General features: G+C 37.9%; 1 protein-coding gene across 2 annotated transcripts in view; it reads left to right on the forward strand.

The window, feature by feature from the left end:
* Positions 1–388: 388 nt before the first annotated feature.
* The window catches only part of LOC107679200 (jagged canonical Notch ligand 1), a 30,416-nt gene continuing 8,244 nt past the window's right edge, over positions 389–22,560 (forward strand). For both annotated transcript variants that reach the window (XM_016474747.1, XM_016474819.1), the window contains exons 1-18: positions 389–738; positions 1,038–1,340; positions 6,032–6,089; positions 9,797–10,048; positions 10,964–11,024; positions 13,767–13,897; positions 13,991–14,110; positions 16,258–16,371; positions 16,449–16,562; positions 16,652–16,765; positions 16,873–16,919; positions 17,972–18,145; positions 19,226–19,376; positions 20,051–20,215; positions 20,736–20,849; positions 20,943–21,056; positions 21,164–21,277; positions 22,250–22,366. In XM_016474747.1, the coding sequence (XP_016330233.1) occupies positions 667–738; positions 1,038–1,340; positions 6,032–6,089; positions 9,797–10,048; positions 10,964–11,024; positions 13,767–13,897; positions 13,991–14,110; positions 16,258–16,371; positions 16,449–16,562; positions 16,652–16,765; positions 16,873–16,919; positions 17,972–18,145; positions 19,226–19,376; positions 20,051–20,215; positions 20,736–20,849; positions 20,943–21,056; positions 21,164–21,277; positions 22,250–22,366 (2,335 nt within the window). In that variant the 5' untranslated portion in view covers positions 389–666. The remainder of the gene's footprint in view (positions 739–1,037; positions 1,341–6,031; positions 6,090–9,796; positions 10,049–10,963; positions 11,025–13,766; positions 13,898–13,990; positions 14,111–16,257; positions 16,372–16,448; positions 16,563–16,651; positions 16,766–16,872; positions 16,920–17,971; positions 18,146–19,225; positions 19,377–20,050; positions 20,216–20,735; positions 20,850–20,942; positions 21,057–21,163; positions 21,278–22,249; positions 22,367–22,560) is intronic.

Genomic DNA, 22,560 nt, shown 5'->3' on the forward strand with positions numbered 1-22,560 from the left:
ACAGATAGATAGACAGACAGATAGATAGATATTATTTTAACTATTTTAATGTAAAATTGCCTAGTTTTTTTTTTTTTCTTTTAAAATGTTTTTCTTAATATTTTATAGTACAACTGTATTTTATTTAAAATATTTAACATACAGCTAACTAAGTAATATAGTATATTGCATTCATTTTCCTTCAAAACTATATCTTCCCCTATAACAATTTTTTTGCAGTGGAAGAACATGCGGTTATTCTGCTGTAAATCTCGCAGATAAACCCGTCATCTTGTGGGACTGGGGGACACGGGCGGAGCTTCCATACACGCCACGCCCTTTAACTTTTGAATATTAAAATTAGGCATGCGTTTGCCACCCCCATTAACTGAACTTGGTGTCTTGAATGCGCATTCAGTCAGTCGCGGACAAACGGTCTCATGGCTTCCTTCTGTGTAATGTATACCCGCCGCTGAGAGAGAGAGAGAGAGAGAGAGAGAAGCAGAATAAGAAAGATAAGAATTTCAGATACGCTGGGATAATAGGAGGCAGTTTTCTACACACTGGAAAGTAGTCTTCTGAAAGAAATAAAGTTGTTCTCCACCCGTGCATGTTAAATCGGGGAGTACATTAGAGCCGTGAGGCGGCTACAACTTCTGAGTCTCAAAGCAACACCAGCAAGAAGGCATGATTGTGCGACGGAGTTCAGTATTTTCTGCTTTTTACCTTCATGCCTTTTTGTTATGCTTGCCGACGAAGGTAAGTCTGTTTTAAATAACTTAAATGTTTTTTCTGTCTTTGTGTTATTTATTTTCAAAACATACAACACAAAAAGATATGTATTAGGCTATAAAACAGCATATATACACGTATCTTGACAAATATCTTAGGTGTGATATAAAAAACCTTGTTTGGACCTCTAAGCAGCGCAAACGTTCTGTATCGTTCATTTTGACAATGACAGATTGGCAAACAAGTTTAGTTATTCCATAAAACCGGACACATTTGACTTTACTGCACGTTATATACACGGATTTAAAGTTTGCTCTGCTCAACAGGTGTCTGACGCATCGGGGCACTTCGAGCTGGAAATCGTATCGATGCAGAATGCGAACGGCGAGCTGCAGAACGGCTTGTGCTGCGACGGCGAGAGGAACCCGGCGGATCGCAAATGCACGCGGGACGAATGTGATACATATTTTAAAGCTTGTCTGAAGGAATATCAATCGCGAGTTTCCGCGGCTGGGGCTTGCAGTTTCGGAACTGGATCTACGGCCGTTCTCGGTGGGAATAAATTTTCGACCAAGGGAACGCGGAGTGGAAAGTCAAGGATTGTTTTACCCTTCAGTTTTGCGTGGCCGGTGAGTAGATGCCCCTCCTTTCTCATGGCGATTTCTTGTTTTAGAGCATATTTAATGAGGTCAGAGCGGGTTATGATGACGCAACGTTGGTGATACATCGTAGCAATGTCTCGATCCACGTGCGCGGTTTGTCCTGGAGTTTATACCTGCTCGAGTGCATGACACCGTACACAACAACAACCCACTAAAATCGAGAACTTAAGTTTAATCACTGCATTACATTTTCAAAGTGGTGCCAAAGTTCATTACACTAGTCAACCACTTTGAATTTGTTTACTGATGAAGAAAGTGATACAAGTGATCAAATTTAAATGCTAAATGGATGCAAGCAAAGATGTTTCTTTGGCAAAACATTTAAATGTCTTGATTAGAATTTTGTGCTATGTTGACAGTGGCCTGCAGTAAATGCACTCCTCATGATGATCCTTTCAGTGTCTACTTTTTAGCAGTTAGCTAACTTGGTAAATAAATACATCAAATAAACAGTTATCTTGCACCTACTCAACCTCTTCATTTGTGTCACTGCATTAGAATGCAAATAAAAGAAGATTTGTTTGGTGTGAAGCACGTGAGCCGAAGCTCCACAGAGGAAAGATTTACCAATGTTTGTCTTGCAGCTCTAAAGAATTTATGAGTTGACCATGATCTCTTGAAATAGTAGTCATCTGTTTAAGGGGCTTTTATAACCTGTGTTATCAAGTCAGTCTAAACTGCAGGTGATTTGCAGTATACCTGTGTGTTATGATATGCAGCAGTGTAATTGAATCCCTGCTGTAGTATGTAGTGTGATGTCTGCCAACATGAGGGTCAGATTTTAGCTGTATTAACTAAATAAATTCTGGGCCTGTGAACCCCTGGGGGTCCCTGAAGGTACTCCAAGTGGGTCAATGGAGAATGTAGGCTAGATAAAACATACTTTTTTAGGACATTTTTGGTTATGTTCTAATGATATGTTATGTAGTGAGGTTAGTTAATATTCTTAATGAAAGTGTTGCTCTGAGAAAATCTAGCTCTTTTTATACTCGGGGTCACAGGGTTGGCTGAGAGTCTGGTTGGGGGTCGTAAGGGTTGTAAACCTTGGTGTAGTGTAACCTTAAACTGTTTATTTTTGTAGCAATACCTTTGTTGGAGCTATTTTAGTGGTATTGATCTACTTGATACAGTTTTCTGTGATTCTCCATTCGGAAATAGATATTCACAGGATTCCCACGGTCCTGGAAAACATGAAAATGTCAGGGAATGGGATTTTGAGGCCTGTAAAAGTTATATATTAATCAGATCTTAAAAGTCATGGAATAGTTGGTCTTTGTTTAGAAAGTGTGGGAACCCTGTGTTCGTGTTAATTTCTCAGGAGCTCTTGACTGAGGATGTTGAACTGCCCTTTCGCACGTTCTGTTGGCGGGAGCACTTGTGCACCTGCTTGCTTGATTATGTAATTGTAGATACATTCAGCGGGATCAAAATGATAAAAAAAAAATAAAAAAATCAAAGGACAAACTGTCAGTCTGACAAAGAAAACGTGTCCCTGTTTGAACTGTTCGCCCCAGTGAGCTGCCCATCTGTCCACTATGTGAACTAGATGGCCAGCGTGCATGTGTTGATCATATAACACTCCAGCTATTTTTGTGATGTCCACTTCCAAAGCATACTGCAAAATTACGATATAGGACACTTCAGTCAGTCACTAATTATTTTTTTCGGTTGGCAGCGGGGGAGAGTTGAAGTTTAGGCTTTGTGTCAGTCACGGCTGACTGGAGACTAGGTATTGCACCTTTTAACTTTGCAACCCTCTGTAATTACTCTCAGCAAGTTCCCAGACACAACAGCCAAATCTCGTCGCCAAACTTTAAATGTTTCATTTACAGCCATACCACCCATTTATTTTGCACCTTTTAGTGCATTTGATTGCCCCATGCTTTTAGATTTAGAGAGGGTGTAGAGAGAAAAATAGAGCGAGAGAGAGAGAGAGAGAGAGAGAGAGAGAGAGAGAGGCTGTGCTTTAATAAGTGCTTGGACATTTTGCACATTAAAACTTTCTCAAAGTAGTTGTATCTTTTGTTTAATGCACTTTAGCATTACTGCTACATGCAGATGGACGTCCTTGGCTGTTGTATCTTGGCCATACATGCTGTTTTTTGGGAAATTAGTTTAAAATACTATCAAAAATGTCTTGACTAAATATGTCGATTTGGATCTTGATATTCTTCAGGACATCGAGACCAGAATGGCGCAGACTAATTTTAGCTTTTTGTGCAGTGAGAGGTGCTGTGCGTTGGTTTGTTTGAATGGTGTGGTGTAGGGGACTCAAGGTCCATCCTTGCTGCAAACGGACAGTGAGAACCTTGGTGATGTTGGAAATTCCATGGTCCCTCGTCAAGAGTACGAGTGTGTGAATTTGACAAGTAGGTGCCGAAAAGAGACGCTTCAGTTCTGGCACAGGCACGTTCGCACACACGCTCGTTTTCTCTCATATGCTTCTGCTTTTTTTGATCAACTTCTAATGCTAAATCCTAGATATGGACGCTCATTTTATTCTCTCAGGCGGAGTAATCTATCTCTATTTCTCTCTCTCCGTGACTCTTGTTACCTGATACCGGTGAGAGCCATGATGACCTTAAGTCAGACAAAGCGTTTCAGAAGTGCTGAAATGTAGCCAAGCCCTCCAGAGATCTCGGCCTGCATTGGAGTCATGCTAAAAGCAGCCCACCCCCCGCAACTCCCTCAGATCCTCACTCCACATTCCACTCCGTGGGGGAAAAGAGGAACAAAACGCAGCACACAAAAGACCTGAAAGCGAGAAGTGAAAGGGGATTTTTGTGGGTTTTCAAAGAAACAAGTTCACTTTTATTCTGCAATTTTCTTCTTCTCGTAACTGTTTCTGTCATATATGTGAGGTAATTATGCAGAATGGACATTAGTGGGAATTTATTAGTATGTATGTATTGTAAGGCATTCTGTGGAAGAAATTACAAATATATATATATTTTTTAAATATGAACCTTGATAGAACCAAGGAGGTCTGTAATACTTAGACAGCATTGGACTGTTAGCATTCCCATTGCTCAACTGGTACAGAAAATAAGTCCACAATTTGAATTCTGCCACTATTGCTTAAGAGCACTCAAATCTGCATATATTTGCCAATAATCTGAGCCATAAATGTAATTTGACTAATCACATGATGACATCAGCCAACCAGTAAATCTGTGACTGGGGGGAAAAAATGACATCATCAAGGAGTTGCTGATTGGCTGATGGCACCACAAGAACATTTACAATCCCAAACTTTTCACTTTTGTAAAAAGTTTGTATCATGAGTTACATAGTATCATGAGTTCATTTTCCACTTTTAAAAGTTGTTACCATAAAATATCTTAGAATTCCACAGAAAAAAAAAAGTATTTCAATGGGAAAAGTAGTTTTTTTTTTGCCCCCTAATGGTGTAGTTATGACATCTACCAGTAGGTTTTACTTGCCAGCCACTGTGGTATTCTTGGAGTACCATGTAAATAATGTGGTACATGGATATGAATCATTCATTATCATTGTATATATTAAAGAATTATGATGCAGCCATCCAATTCCATTATTGTGTTTCTCAACCATCCAATTTGTCAAACTGCAAATTTAATGGCAGTTTTGCAAAATACAGTTAGTACAAAGATAGTAGGACTCCTTTGAATGTACAAAATGTTGGACCTAATGTCCTTACAATAACCGCTGAACTGATGCCACATAACTGTCAGTGAGACTAACACGACCCAGTGATTCAGCTCTACTAGACCCTCACATAATAAACACACACACGTAAAAGAAGTTTGAGGTCTGTCATTTCTGGAAATTTCATTATTATCTGGGGAAAAAATTCAGAATGGAGAGAAACAGCCTGATGCTGCAATGCTCAAGCCTAAATTTGTTTAATTTGTTTTGCTTTCTTATTACTTGGTTTGAATTTCCATTTTTTTAATGCATTTTATGTATGTAATAATTGTATCTTTTATTATCATTACAAAGGGGATTTCATCTTTAATCTCATGTTATATGAATAAGGATTTTTTTTACTTGTTTCCTTGTGAAGTACTTGGTGCTTATTGTAATGATTTTTTTATTGTAAAGTACTGTGAGCTGCATTCCATGTATGAAAGGTGCTTTACAAATTAAGTTTATTATTATTACTAATATTATTATAATTTCTTTATTCATTATTATTATTAATGTTATTATTATTATTAAAAACGTTTGTAAAGGAACAGCTCAAATTGCACAAAATGTAATAGTTTAATTTTATGTGCACAAGCAAATAAACTTTAATTAACCAATTTCATGATTAAATAACGTTCACTCAGGTGTACTGCGAAGGTTAGAGTTAAACAACAGTCTCCCATAGTCATATTACCAAATCATGGATGCTTGTTGATCTATTCTGCCAGTCATTGTTTAAATTGTAAAGATGGTGATACTGTATCTGCACAAAGTTTCAGGAGAGCACTACCAGATAAGGTGAAGGTTGTATTATTCTTCTGATCTTTCACGGCACATTTCGCAGCGTGTCCCCATGGTCACATTTTGTCATTGGTGTTTATTGGTTACGAGTCAAGGTCCCCGACTAAAGCTCTGTTGATGTAAAATGATCTTTGATGTTTCTGTGTTTTGGTTTCATTGCTGACTGCATGTGGGTTTTTCTCTTCCAGAGGTCCTACACGTTGATAGTGGAGGCCTTGGACTTCAATAACGAGACCACCAGTGAAAGTGAGTAGCAGGATCTTTTGCTGTTTGTTTTGCTTTTTGTTTTTATTTGCTTTTTGGTTGATAGATTGTCTGTTGTGTTTGTTTCTCTCTTTGATGTTCTTTCTTTGTTTCTTGCTTGTTTGATTTGTTTCTATTTTTGTTTTTGTTTTCCTTTGTTTCTTTTGCATAACTTTTTTCTTTTGTTTACACTTTGGGAAATGTAAGAAATTAAAGTTTGTTTTCTTTTCTTTTCTTCTGCATTTTTTTCTGTTTAAACTTTGGGAAATGCAACAAATTTAAGTTTGTTTTTCTACCATTTCCGCTCATAGCTTGCTAGTCTTTAAACCAGTGGTCGCCAACCCGTCGATTGCGATCGACTGGTAGATCTTTATCACTGTCCCAGTAGATCCCGAAAAAAACAGTAAAATAAATACAAAAATGCATTACATTTATGGGGTTATATTAATGTATCACTGAAGGGTACTGTCTTGAGAAAAGTTTCGATGGCAATGGCATTTTCTTCTCCGTATAAAGCGCAACTCTGCTTTGTTTACAGCGGTAACCAAGGAAACGCTATAGTGCGGTCGGTTCATAAGCAGTGTTGCCAAGTCCGCGGTTTTCCCGTGGAATTGGGATACTTAACACTGTTGCCGCAGGTTATTGTTCAGGTCCGCGGGTTGAAGCGAACCCAATAACGTGATATTTAGTCCCTGGAATTTCTCTGATCACAAATGCAGACAGAGTTTTATGTTTCGTCGCTCCGGCTGGACATGGCATCAACAGTATGGTGAGGGGCATAACATTTACATAACATTACATTCATAACATTCACGCTTGAGGTATTCGGCCAATCACAACGCATTGGATAGCTGGCCAATCACAGCACACCTCGCTTTTTCAGACTTAAACCAAATGTGCCGACAGGTGTATGTGACAGGACAGGGAAAAGAAGAAGAGGAAGACTGTGCGTGTGTGTCTGTGAGAAACATTGTTGAGGGGGCCTCATGCTTATGAAAATGTTTCCGAATACCTGATGACTAATGGCAGGTGTTGGCAGTCAAGGTCTCACGGACTCTCTTTCACAGTGCATAGCTCAAGCACAAGATTATGTTTGCTATAACCTCTCTCTTCTTACACCTCAACAGGGCTTAACACTTCAGAAACAATTCCATTTAGACACTAAACTGAGTCTGGTTGGAGTTCATTTGAATAGCTCGTCTGGGTTGTGTTACCATTAACTTTGATATAGCGACTTTCAGCCATGATCCAGATATTTTGAAGTTCAAAGTTGTACTCTTGTTTTGTACTCTACAGTATTTATCAGGTTATAGACTGCATATGCCAGTGGTTTCTCTGATCCTAGAACCTGTCATTTTGGATTGGTTGTCTTTTCAAATAATTCTTCATATGTTCCCTGCTACATTTTAGAGGTATTTGTTTCTGTTTATTGGATTTGAATCTTTGAATGGAGCATTAGAATCTGGAAATTCCCAAATCTGTAGCCAATTCAGACTTGCCTTCATTTGTGATTTTGCTGTATTTTGAGAAGATTTTGTAACTTTAGGTTTATGAATATCGCAAAATATCATATTGTCAACCAAAAGTAGATTTTGGCCAAAAAATGTTTAAAGCAATACCAGCTCAAAACAGTAGAACATGCTGCTAGCAACACCAAAGTCAGAGAAATTTAGGAAATGTATAAACCGATCACACAGTACCTTAAATACATTCTAAGTTTCTTTGGTTAAAAGTGTTAAATGCATTTGACAAACACTTTCATCCATACACTACCATTCAAAAGTTTGGGGTTGGTAAGTTTTTTTAATGTTTTTTTTTTTAATATTGTTTAAATTATGCTCAGCTAGGCTGCATTTTTTTTAATCATTAAAAAATGATTCAAAATCAAGATCAATTTTTTTGAAAACAGTTGTGCTGCTTAATATTTTTTGAAAACCGTGTCCTTGCTGAAAATTTTTTATTTGGTAACACATTCACTATTAACTAAGAGTTTTCCCTCAATTCCCTCCTAATTTGCTGCTTATTGATAGTAAGTAAGGTAGTTGTTGTAGTAGTTATGTTTAGGCATGGAGTAGAGTTAAGGGATCTATAATATGGTCATGCAGAATAAGGCTTTAATATGTGCTTGTACTAGCAAACAGCCAGTGTGCTAGTAAAGAAAAAGAAAATTTACTGATCCCAAACTTTTGATTGGTTATGAATCAAATATAGAACTATATTCATATACATAATTGTCCTTAGTAGAATTTGTTTTTCATTTTTGCTAGCAACTGTCCTTATTCTTTGTCCTGAGAGCGCAGAGGTTTTTTCTATCAGTTTAATGTGACTTCCTCGCCCCACAGTGAAGTGGATCAGGCTGCAGGTAGTAAAGACATGACACTTGGCTCTGGCTGTAGGGTTTAGGGTGCAAGTGAAATGCCACAATGACCCTCTGCATTCCAGAGTCCTATGAACTATAGGCCCACCTTGCCTCCATAATATCATCTCTTTTCACTCTTTCAACCTCCTCTAGGAATCATATAAATAAATCTACCCATGTTGCATCAGTTTGCGGAGAACTTTAAAGATAAGAGTTTATGTGAAAGTCAAGTCAAGTCACCTTTATTTATATAGCGCTTTTAACAATACAGATTGTGTCAAAGCAACTGAACAGCATTAATTAGGAAAATAGTGTCAATAATGCAAAATGACAATAGTAAACACAAATTTTTCAGTTAAAGACAGTTCATCATTGAATTCAGTGATGTCAACATCCAGCTCAGTTTAAATAGTATCTTTGCAATCAAGTCAACGGTATCGCTGGAAATGAAGTGTCCCCAACTAAGCAAGCCAGAGGCGACAGCGGCAAGGAACCAAAACTCCATCGGTGACAGAATGGAGAAAAAACCTTGGGAGAAACCAGGCTCAGTCGGGGGGCCAGTTCTCCTCTGACCAGACGAACCAGCAGTACGGAAAAATCAATTTAAGACGTAATAAAACAGACGATGAACACTATTAACAGCAATTATTATATGATGCAATCAAACTTATAGCAAAATGTGGTAGTTCTGTATGAAAGGGAGGAATAGACATTTCACAGTACCCTGTTCTAGTCATATTCAGGAATAAAATGGTGAAAGATGTGAGCTGTCAGCTTACCTCATCTTCTGCGGGTAGAAACAGCAGAATTAAGAATAGATGGGAAGTTTTGTCTTGTTAGGGTAGAAGTAGTTTTACGTCACTGTAACAATAAAAAATGCTATTGTTATTTTTGCTGGAGACAAAAAGTTTATATAGCCTAATTAATAGGCATGTGGTAATTAAAATTTTGGGATAAAGCAGTGAATAAAATATTCACTGGATACATATTGGAACGTGAACACAAACAAATAGCTAATTGTTCAAAAATTTAGTTAAAAATATAGGACTCAAAACATTGAATCTAACATTGTAAAATGGATTTCTAATAGTATTAGCCATGTTTGAAGCTGTTCTAAAATATAAAAAGCAACTTGAGATGATGCTTGGCGACTGCAAAAAGTGTAAACTTTGCTTCACGTTGTGCCTAACAGACATCCATAGATAACACGTTTTTTGCGCATCTTGACTTATTTTGGACATGATGCGTTCTGTATTTTCAGTTCTGCCCACCGATAGCCACATGGATGGACTGTCTATGGTATAAACATAACCTCTACCACATTTCTGAGTGTTACACATTGACTGTTCAGGTGGAAAGCTCATCGAGAAAGCGTACCACTCTGGCATGATCAACCCAAATCGACAGTGGCAGAGGCTGACCCACAACGGCCCCATCGCCCAGTTTGAGTATCAGATCCGGGTCACCTGCGATGAACACTACTACGGCTTTGGCTGCAACAAGTTCTGCCGGCCACGTGACGAATTCTTTGGACATTACACCTGTGATCAGAATGGCAATAAGACCTGCCTGGAAGGATGGACGGCTCCTGACTGCAATACGGGTGAGCAAGTAGACTATGTTGCTGCCACATTTTTTTTATTTTTTTTTTTTATTTACTTAATCAAAACTACAGTAAAAACAGTAATATTGTGAAAATAATTTCAGTGTAAAATAATTGTTTTCTATTTTAATATATTTTTAAATGTATTTTTTTCCTGTGATGCAAAGCTGAGTTTTCAGCAGCCATTACTCCAGCCTTTAGTGTCACTTCAGAATACTTTCTAATATACCGATTTGGTGCTCAAAAAATATTTCTTATTGTTATCAATGTTAAAAACATTGCTGCTTAATATTTTTGTGGAAACTGTCAATTTTTAGGATTCTCTAATGAATAGAAAGTAAAAAAAAAAACAGCATTTAACATATAGTCATAAAAGTCATAAAAATCTTTAAAAAAAAATCTCCAAACTTTTGTACATTTTCCAATTATGCTGAACTGAAATGTTATTATATGATAAAGTATATAATATAAAATATTATACGTTAAAATAGAAATATTATTTTTTTTTTATATATATATATATATATATATATATATATACTGTATCTCTATTTAACAATCATTAAGGACAGGACATTTCATCAATTTCATTGGTTTGGGCATCTCTGAATGCATCTGATAATGAAGTAAAATGGTTTGCAAACAGTTGCCATTTTAAGAGGCTGGTGGGTGAGAGTGATAGTTTGGAATAAGTGGTGAATGAAGAGCGCGGCACCCGAAGTCTGACGACAGGACTCAAATTAGAGTAGGATTCAGTTAGGCTGGTCAGGGGGTTGAAAGATTTCTGCCCTATACATTGCCAAAATGTTTTCATAAGTGAACAGGGGACATTGAGGCTCATGGTGTACATAGCCCAGCAAGAATGGGGAACAAACTTACTCTCATTCATCCATTCCCACTCTTTCTGTTTTCCAGCGATCTGCAGACAAGGTTGCAGCACCGAACATGGATCTTGTAAGCAACCAGGTGGCTGCAAGTGAGTTATTTGCAATATTATTCTTTTAACATTTTTATGGCATTTCCTGCAAAAAAAGTTTCTTTTTTTTAATTTTGTCCTCAGCCTTGCTCTTTAACATTTTGAGCAACAAGTCAAGCCTTGTTAAAGAGTGAAAGATGCAACAGTACAAGCTTTCACCACAACTAGAGGCTTATGGTTAAATCTTGTTAGAATCCATGTGTCCTGTTTGACCTATCAGGGTCTGATAGCCCAAGCTCTGTTTCTGTTCAACAGACAATGAAAGCACAGATTACTGACATCCACCTACAAATATGCAACATGGCTGGCGTTTAGCAGTGAGACGGTGTCAATAAGGCCATGTTGTAGAGACAACTGAAGCACAAAGCTATTTTTAGCCATTTTATGTTTTGCTTTTGTCTGGCAAGATGTTGAAGCCTTATCTACAAACCATAATCTGCCAAGTTCAACCTTTAATTGGGTTTTAAAACGCACTGCTTGTTTTACAAATGATGTTTGAATTTGGCCACGGGGAAGAGAAAGCGAAGCGTATCTGTTTGTGTTTGTGTACAGCTATAGCTCAGTGATTTATGAGTGCATCATAAATACTTATGTAACACTTATGCACATCAAAATAGGTCATAAACTAACTGGCTTGTTTAATATGTAATAAAATAACATGGTGGTTTTATTCTATTGTGTTGTTTACCTAAAGAACAGAATTTGAAGCAATTTTGTGGGGGGTTTTTCCATCCTTCCATAGCAGCATGTTTTCCTAGACTGTTTCTTAAGTTAGGTTTTGCTTCGTAATGTGTACGATTGCAGCATGCATGGGAAAAAATGCATAAACAAGGCTTTCTGAAGTTATTTGCTTCATCATAAAAGAATGCATCATGAGTAACTTATTTGTGGTGAGTAGGGCATCGAGTTAATGAAAATTGAATTTCTTGCGCAACAAACTAATCTTCTATTGGTTGGGGCAAGTCATGGCAGGTTTTGCATTGGGCTTTTTCTGCTTTTCCGTTGGTTTGTTATAGGTATTCGCATGTTTTCTGGTCTGACGTTAATGATGTTTTATTACTATGTTTTGTTTGACTAATTCTCATCGTTGTACCATCGCTGAAAGCATTCAAGATCAAGGCTAGAAGTCTACGGAATTCAATGTATACTAAAACCTCAGCTCTTTGTTTCATTTGGCATGATTATATCCCATTATCTATTCATCTCTCACTGAAAGCTTGCCAGAACACACAACCATGCAATTGTGCAACTGTTGTAACAAGAGCTCTTACTGTGCTAAATCGGAACCGCCGAGGCCTACAGTCGAGGTGAAAATCTTTCTCAGCCATGTAGATTTAACGTCATATTTCTGCTTCAATATCATTCAAAGTCACTTCTAAGACATTGCTGATGTGAAATCTTCTCGCACGTTTAAGAATAGTTGTCTTTAAGAGAGGTTTCCTCAACCACCGTGTTTATTTTTACAGCTGAACTGCCGCCTCAGGCTAATTGTTTTCTTTTTCCCCAGAGGGCAGTCTGTTTTCCTGTGGCTAAGTGCTCAAGTGACTTACTATCTCATCTGAGTCCTTCTTTAAGGAGCAGGTTATCTCGCTCGGCCTGTTAAATTACTGCCATCTAAAGGGGGGAGTGTAGAGCTGTTGCTGAGTTGTTTTGGAGATGGCTTTTAATTACAGGCTTAGAGATATTCTGCGGCTGTAGATCTGACTCTGTTTTCTTCGTTCCCGGGGCAGAGAACTGCTACATGGGAACAGGAGTGAGAATGCAAAAGAACCCGGCATAAATCCATTGGCCAATGGAGCAGTTTACAAACACAGTCCTCCCCACCACCCACCCAGACAGTCCGAGCAGTTCTGGGGCCAAGCTGCTCCACTTTTATTGAGACAGAGTGTCCTGCCACAAGCTAATGTTAGTCTCTCTAAAAGACCCAGTGGAGTTTTAAAGCTGCTGTTTGTTGTTTGCATGGCTTGGCATTAAATAATCAGACAAGAAGTTGTCGGCGTTTCCCTTTTCCCAGTGGACTGGAGTGAACTTTTAAAAAAAGAGTTTATGAAAGGGTAACCTTTTAGCATTGAATGCCCTGAAAAACAATACTTTTCTCAAAGTTTTGATTAGTACTTTGAGAAAATTATGGCAGATTATGCTTCAGAAAATCACTACACATTGTTTTTGTGTGGTGCTGTTGTTATAACAGAACGTACTTCTTTAACCCTGACGCCTATTGAGAAAATGAGAGAACTGGATAAGCAAACTCTTTCTAAAAGTGGTGTTGGTGGATATTATTTGAATTTGTTAAAGTAAACAAGAACATTTTCTTCTCTTTAATCAAAATAACGTCATTAAAGTAATATTGTGTTGAAATTTGTTTTGCACTGTTAATCGTGAAATTACTGACTTTGTTATTCATTCTGTTCATGATAACTGAATAACTAATAATACACACACATATATATATATATATATATATATATATTGAATATTTCAAAATGGTTGAAAACTGGATGAAAAAGTTTTATCTACTTTGCACAACTGGAAAAATGAATGAAAAAAATGAATGTGACATGACAAAATATTGACTAAATGTAGTGGGCATTTTGGTCCAAAAAAAAAAACTGTAAAAATGAACTCTACCACTATGCAGAAAATTCCTCTGGTATATATACTGACATTTAGTGACACGTGCAGTTTTTAGTGGTCATTTTCCATTTATGAAACCTTACCTTAGTGTATATTTGTCTTTTTCAGGTGTCTGTATGGCTGGCAGGGTCCGTACTGTGATAAGTGCATCCCTCACCCGGGCTGTGTACACGGAACCTGCGTTGAACCCTGGCAGTGCCTCTGTGACACTAACTGGGGTGGACAACTCTGTGACAAAGGTAAGCACACTTTCATTTTATTTATTCTCTTTTTTTCTTTTCTTTTTTGCTTCCTAACATTCAATACTAATACTGAATGTTCTTACCTCTTAGATTTAAACTACTGTGGAACTCACCAGCCATGTCTGAATGGAGGAACGTGCAGCAATACAGGGCCTGACAAGTACCAGTGCTCTTGTGAAGACGGCTACTCCGGGGTCAAATGTGAACGAGGTGAGTCTATCATGCTATAAGTCTTGCTAGCCACACTTTCAAACAATGGCGTAAAGTCTGGTTCAGTTTGCAGATTTTGGCCAAAAATCTTTTTTTGTTTTATGTGCTCTTTAGGTGTTGGTTAATCTGAAATAGTGACATCACAATAATAAACCAATCTGAAATGGTGATACTTGCCATTTTGTATTCAATATGCATCAGTTAGTGAAAAGACTGAAGCTAGTTGTTTTGTATAGCAAATATCTGTGTTGTGCTTTCTCAGGTGTTCTTTTTCCTGTTTCTTTGTTTTGTTTTTTCGACATAGTTGACCTCCTCATTCCATTTTAAGGTCTCTGGTTCAGTTTGCAGATTTTGGCCAAAAACATCCAATTAGTCACGAAAGGTCTGTCTGACTGACATGAATAGTGGCCAGTCACACATTGTTTTGTTTTATGTGCTCTTTAGGTGTTGGTTAATCTGAAATAGTGACATCACAATAATAAACCAATCTGAAATGGTGATACTTGCCATTTTGTATTCAATATGCATCAGTTAGTGAAAAGACTGAAGCTAGTTGTTTTGTATAGCAAATATCTGTGTTGTGCTTTCTCAGGTGTTCTTTTTCCTGTTTCTTTGTTTTGTTTTTTCGACATAGTTGACCTCCTCATTCCATTTTAAGGTCTCCCTTTTTATGTTTTGCATTTAAATATGGTGTGTTTGAAGTTCCTAATGCTTGTGAAAAGCTCTACACTGTAAAAATTGGTGTTTTACAAAAGAAATTAGAATTTCATGGGTAATTTAACATGTTAGTTGCCATTTCTTTGTAATTATTTGTGAAATTTACTAGCAATTTCTGATTGAAAATTGTTTCAAAGTACACCAATTTTTTTTCCCAGTGTACAAGAATTTTGATTTGAAGTTAAGGTTGGTTCTGGCCATGTCTGTCAGCCATCTGCGATGGACGATGGCATCGTCTGTGGGCCCAACCCTAATGCACAGCATTATAAAGAATCACTCCATGCACTGTTAAACATAAATTTGCAAAAATGGTACCTTTTTGGGGTAGTGCCTTTAAAAGGATGCGTTTGTACTTTATCTAGCCCTAAAAGGTGCAAATTACTACCTTAGAGTAGTATATGTACCCTTAAGATACTACTATGAACATTTTAGGGGCAGATAAGACAAAAATTTGTCCCTTAGAGGTACATTTTTTGCATATTGTGTGTGTATGGTTTATTGTAGCAGTACTGCCCAAACGGTTCACCATCTTTCCCTGTTTATGACTCTGAAACATAATGATACTGTAGCTGCTTGAAACTTGATACACAGAGCAGTTTAGATGCAGTCATTCAGCCTGAATTTGATTGTCTCATTTTATAAATCTTTACAGTCATTATGCGCTGCTTTCTGTGTTTCTGTTGGCACAAGTCCATTTTATACACAATGCCATTTTGTTATTGACACCAAGTCAAATTTTGCAGCAGTGTCATTGCATTCTGGTTTAACTAGATGGAAAAGGGCGTAGAGAGCCTATGGGGGATCAGGTGATGTCAGACCTCAGGCCTTAACTGTCTACAGTGTCAGGAAGGGCGCCCAGGTCTGCTAATCCTCTGTTATGATATGTCCTGCCAGTGGATCTCGTCTGTTTTGACAGTCAGTGGTTGGATGGGTATAGTGATTAAATCTGCCAGATGGACCATCATGGCTTTTTTCCTCCCCATCCTCCTCTCGGATTCATATGATCCAGATTCAAGCCCTCAGGGTGGTGAGTGACAACCTCCTGAGGCAGTGAAATCTTCCTCTATCCAAACCATTGGAGGAATTGTTCCGTCTTAAGCAGGAAGATAAAAGCTTAGCTAACTGTTAAGTTAATGGGGTCAGCCATGTGACTGCAGTGCAAAGGTTAGATCAGCATACTCTGGTCACTGTAGATGCAGACTTGAGAGCATATCAGACCTATAGTTCACCCAAAAATGAAAATTGTCTTTATTATACTCATCCGCATGTAGTTTCAAACGTACTTTCTTCTATGAAACTAATTTTTGTTTGATCATATGGCTTCACAAGAGAGTTTGAAAGAGCATGAGGGTGAGTAAATAATGACAGATTTTCAGGTGAATAATCAATACAAATTGCAAACAAGTGATAAAATGTGCTTGCCTTCACAGCTGAACACGCCTGTCTGTCCAACCCTTGTGCGAATGGAGGGACGTGCAAGGAGACCAGTCAGGGTTACGAGTGTCACTGTGCAGCCGGCTGGAGCGGCCCATCGTGCAAAATCAGTAAGAAGGCACACAAACACGCTCAGAAAAAGATATTAATTAACTCTTGATTTGTCTAACCTGCTCTGATCTCATAGATGTGGACGATTGTACACCCAACCCATGCAAACACGGAGGTACCTGTCAGGATTTGGTTAATGGCTTCAAATGTACCTGCCCTCCTCACTGGACCGGCAAAATGTGTCTGATTGGTGAGAGATTAGTGAAGCAATATGAAGTCTGACTTTCATCATTCATCATGTTTTTAACTGGGAGGTAATCACAAATTTTTTTTGCAAAGATGCCAATGAATGTGAGGACAAGCCATGTGTGAATGCCAAGTCATGCCACAATCTGATTGGAGGATATTTCTGCGAGTGTCTCACTGGCTGGACGGGTCAGAATTGTGATACAAGTGAGTATGACAATCTGTATTTTTCTTTTAATCTCGGCATGTGCTTGTTTAGACTTCTGTCTGCTGTGTTTGACTTAAAAATTCAGACATATTTCTCTCAATTTCAGACATAAATGACTGCCAGGGTCAATGTCTGAATGGAGGAACTTGCAAGGTAGGAGATCTTCTGATCTTTTACTATCAATGCACACTACTGTTCAGAAGTTTGGGGTGAGTAAGAAATCAATACTTTTATTCAGCAAGGATGCATTTAATTCATCAAAGGTGACAGTTAACTTTTATAATGTTACAAAAGATTTCTATTTCAAATAAATACAGTACTTTTGAACTTTCGATTCATCATAAGATTTCCACAAAAATATTAAGCAGCACAACTGCTTTCAACATTCATAATAATAATAAATGTTTCTTTAGCACAAAATCAGCATATCAGAATGATTTCTGAAGGATCATGTGACGCTGAAGACTAGAGTATTGGCTGCTGAAAATTCAGCTTCGCCATCACAAGAATAAATTACATTTTATAATATATTAAATTAGAAAACAATTATTAGGAATAGCAATACAATTTCACAATATTTATGTTGTTACTCTATTTTTGAGCAAATAAGAACAGCCTTGGTGAGGATAAGAGACTTTCAAAAACATTACAAATCTTACTGACCCCAAACTTGTGAACGAGTAGTGTAATATTCTGTTTTTTCTTTTAAGCATGAAGGGGCTGGCATGTAAAGTGGCCAAGTACAGCTAGTTATTTTGGATGAGATGTTTAGTGATGGGTTTATCTGAAATCGGATATAACTGAGAACAAAGTGGAATGTACAGGTGTGCTCGAGGATATCCCCTTTAATTGCTGACTGCTTCAAACAAAACTCCTGAGTCCCTTTCTTTGTGGCTTAATGCCACAAACCTCTCAAACTCTGACAAATCCAGCGACTAGTTCATCTTCAGAAGGGCTTATTGTAGAAGACTAGAAACTGTAAACATCCAGAACATAAACATGAACAGTTTATGGGTGTGCCGTCTGAGGCTGACATCTTGATACCATTCATTCTCAGAAGTGCTGTACAAAAAAAATGTAAGCCTTCTAAACTGAAAATGTATTTTTTGGGGGTTAGTGCCAGGAAAGTATGTGTATGGTTACGGCACAGAGATTATTTTATTGTAGCTTAAAAAAAATTAAGTTCTCGCACACATCTTTGACAGGATTTGGTGAATGGTTACCGCTGTCTTTGCCCTCCTGGCTATTCGGGTGAACGATGTGAGAAGGACGTGGACGAGTGTGCTAGCGGTCCCTGCCTGAACGGTGGTCAGTGTCAGGATGAAGTCAATGGATTTCAGTGTCTGTGTCCTGCCGGCTTCTCGGGACAGCTGTGTCAGGTGAGAGAAACTCCTGCTTTTTGGTATCTTTTTTTTTTTTTAATAAAATACTTGAATCACAGTAACTGTATATACTGTATATTTATTTTTGACCCCTCCAAAGCAAAAGATTTATTAAAAATGATTCATAACAGATTAATAAATCTGTTATCAGTACTGAGTCAACCTCACATTATGTAATGGTAAAGCATCAAAACAAAATTGCTCATATAAAGAGAACTTTTAAAATTTCTCTATTGATATATGTTTAAATGATATAGCAGAATTTTGACATTTCTATTGATATACACTGACATTCAAAAGTTAGGGGTTGGTAAGCTTTTTTATGTTTTTGAAAGAAGTCTCTTATGCTCTTTGATCAAAAATACATTAAAAACAGTAATATTGTGAAATATTATTAGAATTGAAAATAACTGTTTTCTATTTTAATATATTTTAAAATATCATTTATTTCTGTGAATTTTCAGCAGCCATTACTCCAGTCTTCTGTCACATGATCCTTCAGAAATCATTCTGATATGCTAATTTGCTTTCAAGAAATATTTATTCTTATTATTAATGTTGAAAACAGTTGTGCTGCTTAATGTTTTTGTGGATACCGTAATTTTTTTCTCAGGATTCTTTGATGAATAGACAGTTCAAAAGAACAGCATTTATTTCAAATAGAAATGTTTTATAACATCGTAATTGTCTTTACTGTCACTTTTGATCAATTTAATGTATCTTAGCTAAATGAAAGTATTAATTTCGTAAAAAAAAAAAAAAAATCTTACTGCCCCAAACTCTTAAACAGTAGTGTATACCTTCATCCACCCAGCTCTAGTTGTACCCTAAAGAAAGAGATAGACAAAGAAAGACAGGCTAGGTTTGAGACAGGTAGGGTTTGGCTAGCCCTTTAAAATATTCTTCGGTTTGTTTTTATTCTCCTGAGCGTTTTGGTGCGCTTTTTCCTGGCAGACGCTATGTCGAGGCTGTTGAGGGTTGCTCTGTGTTTTCTATGAATCCAAAAATGCCTGGATATCATTTTCCCCTCATCATTGAGCGCTCTTTTCTCCTCTTGTAAATCTTTCTCTGGTGTAGCTGGATATCGATTACTGCCAGCCCAACCCATGTCAGAACGGCGTGCAGTGTTTCAACCTGGCATCAGACTACTTCTGCAAATGTCCCGATGACTACGAGGGTAAAAACTGCTCTCACCTGAAGGACCATTGTCGAACCACGTCATGCCAAGGTGAGAAATTTCAGTCTCTGTGCCAGATCCTGTCTCGGCATTTCTTTGTAAACCGCCCATAAAACCCAAAGTAAGCTGATCTGCCGGTTGCATGCCATTGTTCAGCTGCTGAGCAAAACTAGATTACAGGCCCGTGGACTCTCCCACCACCTTCAGGGGGAAAAATGAGAGAAAAAAAAAAGAACTCCTATTTTGTTACATGAGGCTTTTTCTGCCCATGGTGAGCTATTTGACAGTAACCTCTCTGGACACACAGCTCACATACACACAGTCTCCTAAACACTTTCTCCATTCCCACATTCCTCCTGAACATTTGCCAGTTTCTTAACAGCTCTGTGTGTGTTCTTCGTGGTAATGACTTGGTGGGATTCTCTGCCTTGGCTGTTTTAAAGTGTGTGTGTTTGAGGAGGGGCAAACCCCACAGCTAGATAAGCCCATCAAGTTTCTTTCAACTCTTTGAGCAGAATCAGGGCTTATGTGCATTAAATGGCCTCCTCACACACTCTTTCTTGAAAAGTAGATGTAAAAAAAAAAAATGTTTTGGAAAGTGAACCCAAAAATATCTCAAATTGGATTTCTGTAAAGTGGATGAATGGGAATAGTGTAGCTTTTATGTCACAATGAGCCCAGAGATTTAACAGCTGGATTTCGTTCTTTCTCTGAAACCTTTACAGTGATTGACAGCTGCACTGTTGCCGTGGCGTCCAACAGTACGCCGGAAGGGGTGCGATTTATCTCCTCAAACGTCTGTGGTCCTCACGGACGCTGCAGGAGTCAGGCCGGAGGCCAGTTTACATGCGAGTGTCAGGACGGATTCAGAGGCACCTACTGCCATGAGAGTAAGACTAAACATTATTATCGAATTAGAGGGATGCACCGACATTACAGTTATTTTCATTTTATGTCCGATAACCGATAAACGCCTAGTTTTAAAATTCCAGACTATTTTGTCTAAATTAATTTGATTTAAAACAGTTAAATCAACTAAATCAGTTGTTTTAAATGCTCCAAGTGAATTTACCCATCATAACATTATAATGTACAGTCTGATAAATGGATATTCAATGAGATTTGCTAAAGGTTACATTTAACAGTGTTAAGTTATTAGTGTTATTAGTTATCAGATTAACTTTAAGTGCACTTTAGATGACATCAAAGGTTATCTCTGTAAAAATAGAGAAAATGAACTTGCACAATTAAAATTCCAATATCAGCCAATCAGTATTAATTTCAGCCACAACGACCAATACCAGTAAATGAAAATCATTAATATCAGCTGATAATCAACCAATATATTGCGCATCCCTATCGTCTATGTAGATGATCCTAAATTCTGTGATGTCTGTGGTCTTTTTTCAGATATAAACGACTGTGAGAGTAACCCATGTCGCAATGGCGGTACTTGCATCGATAAGGTGAACGTTTATCAGTGCATTTGTGCTGACGGCTGGGAAGGAGTTCACTGCGAAATCAGTATGTTCACTTGAATAGATTTTTCTATGCTTATGCTGAATGTTTGTGCTTCTTGAGCTTATTTTCTTGTTCTTTTCTCCCCCTTTTTTTCAGACATAGATGACTGCAGCTCGAACCCCTGCCTGAACAAGGGAGCATGTCAAGACCTGGTGAACGATTTCTACTGCGAATGCAGAAATGGCTGGAAGGGAAAAACATGCCACTCCCGTACGAAAGACTATTTTTATGACCCACCCAGTTTGCTGAGTTTTTGTTTGTGTGCGAGCGTGTACACACGGAGTTATAAAATACTATTGGATCAACTGTAATTTCAGGTGATAGCCAATGTGACGAAGCTACATGCAACAATGGTGGTACATGCCATGATGAAGGGGACATCTTCAAATGCAGGTGCTCACCTGGCTGGGAAGGAGCCACGTGTAACATAGGTCAGTTTGGGTGACATTCGCCCATTCACTTTCTCTATCTTTGAATGTGATACAGTTCATGTGCATCAAACCCTTACAAAAACACTGCATTCCCACAAATCCCTGTAGCACACTTCTTGCTGTAAAGTCATACTTTTACATGAAAATGCACTTTGTGACAATGTTTGGAGCAAGCAGTGCAGCAAATAATTTGGCACATATTTGCTGCAAGTATCTTTGTGAGTGATTCAGAAATAATTCTTCTAGAATATTATGATTACTAAATGTTAAAACTTTATAATGCCATTTATAATGCCGTTTGATCACAAAGATCATTTTAGCTCACAGACTGAAATCTCACTCTCTTTCTGTCAATGTATTGGCAGTAATTTGCTTCAAACTGCACGATCTGTAAAATAACCCCATCAGATAAAGATAACATGCTGTTTAAAAATTAAACAATTGGCATTTATGTTGTCATTGTACTAAAGCCAAAAAATATTATCTGCATTAAGAAGAAATTTAAATTTATTACTATAACACTGCATTTCCAACCAATCATTGAATGAAATAGTAGTAACGGTTGTGTAAATTGTGAAATAACAAAGTTGCTCTGCAAAATAGGAGGAAAACATTGTTCACATTCAATCATTTTAGCTCACAGACTGAAATCTCACTCTCTTTCTGTCAATGTATTGGCAGTAATTTGCTTCAAACTGCACGATCTGTAAAATAACCCCATCAGATTTTGGGACGAGCGTTTTTTGTAGATTTCTTTGATGCAGAAAATATAATATCTGGCGTACGGTCGGCTCCAATTCTTTGATGGGAAGTTTAGTTGTACTTGGTAATACGAGTCTTGGGAAATGTTGTACTTGGTAATACTTCAAGATGTAGCGGGTCTGTTTTAAGTGTGGCAGTCTTGTTGTGGTTGCACTCGTGTTGATCTGTTCAATTCAAAGCATTCTGACCTCTTTTGTGGCTCCTCTGCAGCCAAGAACAGCAGCTGTCTGCCCAAACCATGTGAGAACGGAGGCACCTGTGTGGTCAACGGCGACTCATTCACCTGCGTCTGCAAGGAAGGCTGGGAAGGATCCACCTGCACCGAGAGTGAGTACCGCTTCCTGCGGTTGATAACTGCAGTCCAAACTTCCTAGGTAGATTTAAAGCGGAAGAGGGAATAGTTTTACTCCTAAAATAACAAATTTTCAAACCTCATTTAGTCTGAAAATAAAGCAGGGATCCATTTTCCTGGCTTTGTCTTGCTCGTTCTTTTCCATTCTTTCTCTAAACCCACCTCACCC

This window comes from Sinocyclocheilus anshuiensis, unplaced genomic scaffold (genome assembly GCF_001515605.1).
Source record: "Sinocyclocheilus anshuiensis isolate Anshui unplaced genomic scaffold, SAMN03320099.WGS_v1.1 scaffold413, whole genome shotgun sequence".
Classification (NCBI taxonomy): Eukaryota; Metazoa; Chordata; class Actinopteri; order Cypriniformes; family Cyprinidae; genus Sinocyclocheilus; species Sinocyclocheilus anshuiensis.